The 8,272-nt window shown below is 39.6% G+C and overlaps 1 protein-coding gene across 1 annotated transcript; it reads left to right on the top strand.

Moving 5' to 3' along the window:
* The first annotated feature begins 620 nt into the window (after positions 1-620).
* On the top strand, positions 621-3,935 carry NDUFA5 (NADH:ubiquinone oxidoreductase subunit A5). Its single transcript, XM_031056952.1, has 4 exons — positions 621-733; positions 2,233-2,349; positions 3,072-3,137; positions 3,712-3,935. The coding sequence occupies exons 1-4, from the start codon at positions 668-670 to the stop codon at positions 3,811-3,813; spliced, it is 351 nt and encodes a 116-aa protein (XP_030912812.1). The 5' UTR covers positions 621-667; the 3' UTR covers positions 3,814-3,935.
* The last annotated feature ends 4,337 nt before the right edge of the window (positions 3,936-8,272 follow it).

The raw sequence follows: 8,272 nt of genomic DNA, 5'->3' as shown, positions 1-8,272 counted from the left end.
CGGCCTCACCTTGAGTGTTTGATCGCCGCGGTCTGAGAAAGATACTAAGCTATTAGAGACCATCCAGAGGAGGGTAACGATGATGTTAAAGGGGTTGTAATGGAAGCCCTGTGAGGAGCGGCTGAGGTCATTGGTCTGCTCAGCCTGGAGAAGAGGAGGCTGAGGGGAGACCGTATTGCAGTTACAGTTTTCTCATGAGGGGAAGAAGAGGGGCAGACACTGATCTCTGTGGTGACCAGTGACAGAACCCGAGGGAATGGCCTGAAGTTGTGTCAGGGGAGGTTCAGGTTGGATATTAGAAAAAGGTTCTTCACCCAGGGGGTGTTTGGGCACTGAACAGGCTCCCCAGGGCAGTGGCCACAGCACCAGCCTGACAGAATTCAGGAAGTGTTTGGACGATGCTCTCAGCGTATGGTGTGACTCCTGGGAATGATGCTGTGCAGGGCAGGAGTTGGACTGGATGACCCTTATGGGTCCCTTCCAGCTCAGGATATTTTATGTTTCTGATTCTGATAAGGTGAGCTGCTCCCTCTTGGAGCACTGGACCTCTGGGATAATGGGCATATGGCAGGAGGTAAGGCCGGTGTCATGGGATGGTCCCTGTCCAGTGTATATTGAGTCAAAACAAAATAATTAGTGTGGAAATGGATGCTTAGGTGTGTTAAGTATGTTTATGCTCTCTCTGCAGACCACTGGTCTTGTAGGATTGGCTGTAGTTGAGAACCCTCATGAGGTATGTAACACATCTCGTTTTATAGTAATTGAAACTCTCAGTGAACTCTTAAGGTTTTTGTGATGGGTTTGCGTGTGTAGGTATGCAGTACATCTCAGTCTGGTGCCAGCTTAATGAAATAGTTGAAATTGTCCACTGTGATAAAGGTTTAAAGCATGTCGTTATAAGTTATTTTACACATGTACTTTTTGTGGCATGCACTGATTTCAAAACTTCTCTAGTGTAAGTATCTTTATGAACCAATATTTGACTTCTTTCATCAGTAATGCCAAAACAAAGAACTCTTTAAATTCAGTTCTTCATAAATACAATTCCTGCTTCTCAGGCAAAAAGATTTTTGCTACTTTGCTGTGTATGCAGGTATTGAAATAACTTACACTAAAGGGCTGGCCTAGTCTTAGATGACAGAGACTAGCCATGTGCAAAGCCACACCAAGGCCCTGGGATGGCAAGCAGTGCTGAGATTGGAACACTTCAGTGGTACTCAGAAACTGCATTAGGTGGTTCTCGTAGCAGTATGTGACTTTCTTTTTACCTCCTCAGGCTCAGTAGTGTAAGTATGTTTGTCACATCGTGCTTATTCAGGAGGCATTAGCTTTGAAAGAACTTCAGTAATTTTTTTTTAAGTTCTTCACCTTGAAATTTATTATTATACAGCAATTGTATTTCAAAAATGCCTTTGACTCCAATACTTAAGAATGCTGTAAAAAGAACCCTTGAAAAAATCACTACTGTTTGGTTGAAATTATTCTAGCTCTAGAGCCTTGTCAGATGCCTTCTGGGTGAACTTAGTACATTTTAGTAAAGTACTGGACAAGGGTTTAGTTGAAGTTCAGATTCTTTGCCAATCTTCTTTTTGTTTCCTGTTTTTTCTTCATTGTACTTCTTTTAGTATTCTGCTTCTATTTCTTATTGTTCCTATGGTGCATCCATTCCTTGTCAGGTAGATACAATTACCCAGTACAAAAGTGTGAATTTATTCACCATAATGTGTCCTTTATCCCTGCATTTAAATCCAGCAATAAAAGTTTCAGGTTTAATTTAAATCTGTTTGTTACCCACAACTTTGCACCAGCATGAGGAAAAGTGACAAAAAACCCTCCATTATAATCTCTTTGTATCTACTCAGATAAATTTTCAGTATCTGATGGGTTAGATATGAATTTGCCTCTTTTTTCTTTTTTTTTTTTAAGAGCACTTTATGGCCTTTACTGTTTTTTATTTTTCATTTAGCATCAAGTCTGTTCAGATTGAAACTTTGGTTTTTTTTATTTTTTTTTTCCCTTTGAGGAATGTGACAGCAGGAATTTTTCAGTCCTGGTAAATCCCTGCTTTACCCAAGATGGAGTTCAGTGGCTCAGACTTAATTATTAGTTGATCTTACACTTCTGGATTGAATACCATGTTTTGTGTATAAATAGTAGCTTAGCCAGTTTGGTAGGACAAGAAGTTAAATAATTGCAGTTGTGTATTTTAACCATGTCTTGTGATCACTTCAGCGCCTGCGAATACTGTACACAAAAATCCTTGGTGTCCTGGAAAACATTCCCAAAGATGCAGCTTACAGGAAATACACTGAGCAGATTGTAAATGAGCGATTTGATTTGGTGAAAAAGGTAAGTACAGTGCTAATTCATTAATGCTGCACATTAAAAAGTTCCTAGGATGAGAAAAGTGATTTTTGGAGTGCCTGGCTGTTTCTTAGGTGCATGTGTAACTTTCAGGTATCAGTTCAGAAACAATTGAAGTATCAAGGTTTGTTTTTGTTACTGACTGGGATATTTTGATGGCATATGAAAAGGAATTGTTAATTTCCTGTTGATGTTTTGTGAAAATTAGAAGCAAACATATTTTTTTTGAAAGATAGAAAAGTGGTAATTTTCACATACTTTCACAAAAAAAAGTTTGTACTCTTGCCAGTGTGGTATCTTAGCACAATCCTTACCTTCAATATTTAAGACAACTTTTTGTTACATTAAACTCTGCAATACTGTTATTGTATATTTAAGGTGATAATTGAAAGCTTGCATATAATTCTATAAAAATCTAAGAACAAGACTTTTTTTAAAGATAAAAACTAAAGCCTTTATGTGCTAATACTTCTTTGGATTCAGTAAATAGCATTCATTCTTTGTATTTATCATTGAGGGTTTGATGTTTGCTTCTCAGTAACAAATGAGTGTGAGATTTCTTTAATAATGTAAAATCATATAAACCAGCTGATTTGATAGTAGTTCTGAGAAAGATTGGAGTGTAATCTGTTTAAATTATTGTTTTCATACTTCTCATGGGCTTTCTACTCACTAAAACATTTTATTGTATGTGTTTGAACACACAGGAGTCTGATGTGCAAAAACTACAGGACAAACTGAACTGTGGTCAGATAGAAGAAGTCATTGTACAGGTAAAGAGGGGAAATTTGAGATGAAGTGCAAATGTAGCTGCGTTTTTTAATGCTCCTTGGGCCGAACTTTTGTTCAGAAAATTGGAAGTTTTGTTTATCTTCCTTTGCTGCAATACAGTCAAACAGAAGAAAAACCCCTGATAACAAATTGTCATGTAGTGATGGGATGGCCTCACTAAAACCTAAGAAATTAACAACTGTTTCTTGCATTATGCTTACTGATATGCATGTATACCTTCATTGCTTCTTACAGAGTCTAAATCAGTGAAAAGGGCAGGAGAGGATTGAATAATACTGGGGGTAGTCCAAACCAAGTGGAAAATATCATGAAGTTGTCATTGGGAATGTCTCTCTGAACAGAATGTCTGTTTGGGTATTTAGGGATGATGGGATTTTTTTTAAAAAACAATCCCCAAAGGCATACAGTTCCTTCGATATTTATAGGTCAAATTTGTGGTAGTCTGTGATCATAATAGATAGTGACATCACTGAGGTAATTAACTGACATAGAGGTAATTTAATATTTTGGCAATTGTATAATATTTAAGACTTTGTGTATGGTGTTTATTAACAGGCTGAAAATGAGCTGTCCCTGGCAAGAAAAATGATACAGTGGAAACCATGGGAGCCTCTAGTTGAAGAACCTCCTTCTAATCAGTGGAGATGGCCAATATAATTTTCAAAATGATGTAACCTCTTAAAAGTAAAAAGAAAAAATGAATTATTAACCTATTGTTACTGACAGTTGTCTTTAAATTAAAGATAATCACTTCATTAAAATATATTTTGTCCACTTAATTTAGCAATCTAAAGGCTGCTGCCAATTTCTTGGAAAAATGGTTTTAAGAAAATTCTTTCTGGCATTCCTACAACCTTTTGTTTATTTAATTTTTTGCATTTTATATTAACAGGGTACTTGTGTCTTATGCTGAGTTGATTTTATAATCTGTTTTTCTATGTTAAAAATACAGATATTATAGGCCACTTGAAATCAAAATCCAAATTGTAGAAAAGTATGATGATTTTGTCCACCTTTGGCTGTGTATTTTTGCTACCCCCTGACAAGGTCTTAATGGCCATGCAGATACTGCAGTGAGGGATCTAATGCTTCCCAAAAGGAACAGGATTTAGGTTTCAGCTGAATCCCTGTCCTGAACTGGCTGACCCTACTGCCCACATAACTAAACACTATTTCTGGCTTGCGGGAGGTACTGGGAAGATGGGAGAGGTGAGGGGGAGAAAGAAGACGGCTACTCAGATTGATGGCTGCAGCAGGTTTCTTGTTAACAGGTAGGTTACCATACTTGGCATAACACCTGTGGCACAAACCTTGGCATTGGCATCTTAAGGGGCTATTCTGTAGACTTGTATTGGTCTATTGTTGATTCACATCTTGAGTGTTACATGTTGCAGGAAATGGGGTGACATCAGGCTGGCTACCAGTCACCAGCTGGGTCCCACAGGGCTCCATCTGACACCCCATACTCTTCAGTATGTTCATTAACAACTTAGATGCAGGACAGGAAGGGATTCTCAGTAAATTTGCTGATGACAGTACTTAGGGAGGAGCTGTTGGCTCCCTTGAAGGAAGAGAGGCCAGGTGGAGAGACCTCAACAGATTACAGAGATCTCAACAGATTACAGAGATGGGCCATCAGCATAGGAAGTTAAAGAGACAAGTGCTGGATTCTGCACCTGGGATGGGGCAACCCTGGAGGTAGCAAAAGACTGAGATACTGGAAAGCAACATTCCTGAGATACAGGAATGATATACTGGAAAGTAATGCCACAGAAAGAGACTTTTTCTGCTGGTCAATGGCCAGTTGAATGTGAGCCAGCAGTGCCCTGGCAACCCGGAGGGCCAGTCCTGTCCTGGGGTGCATCAGGCACAGCATCGCCAGCTGGGCAAGGGATGGGATTGTCCCACTCTGCTCTGCATTGCTCTGCTCTGCTCTGCTCTGCTCTGCTCTAGGGCAGCCTCAGCTCGAGTGCTGGGGCAGTTTTGGGCACCACAAGAAAGATAAAGAGCTTTTGGAGAGTGTCCAAAGGAGGGCAGTGAAGCTGGTGAAGGGCCTTGAGGGGCAGCCATATGAGGAGTGGCTGAGGTCAGTGGACAGGCTGTCACCTGTTCAGCCTGGAGCAGAGGAGACTGAGGGGAGACCTCACTGTGGTCTTCAGCATTCTCACAAGGGGAAGTGGAAGAGCAGGGACTCATCTCTGGTGACCAGTGACAGAACCCAAGGGAACAGCATGAAGCTGTATCACAAGGGGTCTAAGTTTGCTGTTAGGAAATGTTTTTCAGCCACAGGGTGGTTAAGCACTGAGATTAGCTCACACCAGGGTGTGGGTTCAGTCCCTGGATGGGCCGTTCCTTTAAGAGCTGGACTTGATGGTCCCTTGCAGGTCCCTTCCAACTCAGAATATTCTGTGATCTGGGAACTCAAGATATTCTGTGATTCTTTTGAAAGCTTATGTTTAGAGATTTAATCTTTTATTATTATTTTATTATTTAATATATTATTTAATAATTTATTTTTATAATTTATTATTTAATAATAATTGTATTATTTAATCTATTATCCTGAATAAAATATCCAAACTAGATCTAAGGGTCCTGTGCAAGTTTGCCTTTACTGATGTTTTTTTCAAGACCACTAGCAACATTCCTGCAAGTTTAAAGACAGGAATGTAGCTATATCACAAAAATCTGCAGTTTAATGAGCATTTGTATATGCATTACTTACATTACACAGCATACTTGGTCGTAGCTGTTTTTTCATAGTTTTTAGGCTTGTAAGTTTATTTGTGACATGATTATTATAAATGGATTAATTACAAATTTATATTTTATACAATGGCATTTGGGGGTAGGTCAATAGAAGAGAAAATCAGTATTCCCAAGGTATTCACTCCAGAAACTATTTTCACTGCATTCTTTAGCATTGGATTTCCCCCCCCTCAACTATTATTACTATAATTACATTAATATTTTAAATTTTGAAAAATTAAGAAGTGAAAAATACTTTTATTATTTGGTTTTGAAGGATTTTTTAGTCTTGACCAAGACAGAAGCTGGTCTTCCTAAGTAAAACCACTAGATGGCATTCCAGAAGAGCACTTTGCTAAAGTTAACAAACACAATTTTCACATGAGAAATAATAAGGGATTACAGACTTGAATGAGGGCCAATGCTGTCACATGAGTAATGAAAATTAATGAATTTCGGTAATAAGTATTGAGCTGACCTGAGAGGAATCAAAATAAATTAACAAAAATCCCCACAATAAACAAAGTCTAATATAAATGATAGAGACATGAAATACTAGAGGTGGGGGGGAGAAAGGAAAGTTTCCAGAATATGGTAGCAACTATTGGAATTCTTTCTACTCTTCTGTACCTGAGACATTTGCTGAACTCTCTTCTTGTTCAATTATTTTCTCTACTTCTAAAGATGTATTTGTCATGTGATTTAAAACAGCTCTCCTATAAGCTCATTAATTGTCCTCTGGGGAAAGGAAGTTTTTTTCATGGCCCACTGCTGCTGAAATTTGATATATAGCCTTTTAAAACTGAGTTTCACAAATAAAAACATACTCCCATCTCCCTTTCACAAATGCACATCTGTGTCCTTCTTACACATCCTAATTTATTCTGAGAGGACTATGCTAGCAAGGTATAATTTGAAGGCTAACTAATGATGTTGCTTGATTTTTCTCCTTTAATTGTTGGACATACATGATGATGCAAAGAATTTTGTAATCTGTCATTATCTAATTTTATAATCTGTAGTAAGGTAAATCGCTGCAAACTGCAGAGTTAACAAAGTCTAGATCTTTAAAACACTTTGAGATCATCTGATTGAAGTCATGTCAATAAAAAAGTGGTTTATCTGCAAGGATGGGACCTAGCAGAGACAGAGCCTTTTACACGAGAAAAACAATTTTCCCATCATGAGAGTAGAGCAAGTACTGAAGTTTTTGTAATTCCTAACCTGCCATCTGTGCTGCTTAACCTATCCCAAGTGGCTGTGTTCTGAACCTGAAACCAAAAGCAATAGGAGATGAGTGAAAGCTGCTTTTTATTATTTTAATATTCAAAGCTTATATGCTATTTCATTAGCAAAAAAATGAAAAATCATTGCAACTTGAAAATGAGTTTGAATGTTTAATCAACTATATAACACTGACAAAGTGACACAAATGACAGTATCTTTCTACAGGATTAATGGTGATCCTATTCTGGGAGTTCAAAGAAGGTTTTAGAAAAAACAGCATTAGTAGTAGCAATGGGAAATTTCTATCCTTTAGATGCAGTGCAGGCCCACGTTCAAGTGCCAAACAATGTCTGGGAAACATGGTAACAGTGATCATAGCATACAATTATTGAGTATCCGTTTAAATTCAACGCCTGCTGAAAGGCTTTTTTTCAGGATTCTCTTGGAATTGCAACACAGAACTGTGTATTTCACATCTGAAAGTTCTGTGATGTGACTGTCCATTCAGTTTTCTTCTAGCATGCTGAAAACATTTGCAGGAGTTTTGTCAGAAATGGCACCTCAAACACCAGGAAATGCAATTTCATATGGTTTTCATTCTGATTTGCAAGTTTTTAATTTCCAGCCTCAGTTAACAGCCTCAGTCCTCACGCCAGGGACCCTCCAGGGAGAGCAGCACGATTAGGCACAAGCCGTGTCACGGGTAGGCACTGCCGCACAGCTCGGAACGGACGGCGTGTGGCAACGAAGACTGCCAACACTCACACACAACACCCTTTCTCGATATCCAAGATTTCTGGGGGTTTAGTACAACTTCTACTATTATCCACAGCAGAAGGATATAAGGAAAAACAGTGTTTTCATACATTGCTGCCGCAGTGGGCTGGTACGAGCTCTCATCGCCCTGCTCAGGGTCACAGCGCGGGCACGGCCCCTGCGGGTGCGCCCGCACTGGGGCCGTTCCAGGCCAGCACGGGTTTGTGCAGGCTGGAGAGAACCAGAGCACTTGCCCGTCCTTTCGCACCGCTTCCCTTCCCTCTCTTCCTGACCCGTCTGGTCCCAGGGGTGTTCTCAGTCCCCCCGGCCCGGCCCCGCTCCCCAGTGCGCATGCTCCTGCTCCCTGGGGCCCGGCCCGGTTGCA

This window comes from Geospiza fortis, unplaced genomic scaffold (genome assembly GCF_000277835.1).
Source record: "Geospiza fortis unplaced genomic scaffold, GeoFor_1.0 scaffold195, whole genome shotgun sequence".
NCBI classification, from domain to species: domain Eukaryota; kingdom Metazoa; phylum Chordata; class Aves; order Passeriformes; family Thraupidae; genus Geospiza; species Geospiza fortis.
The sequence above is the reverse complement of the archived record's forward strand: the minus strand, read 5'-3'. Positions and strand labels throughout refer to the sequence as shown.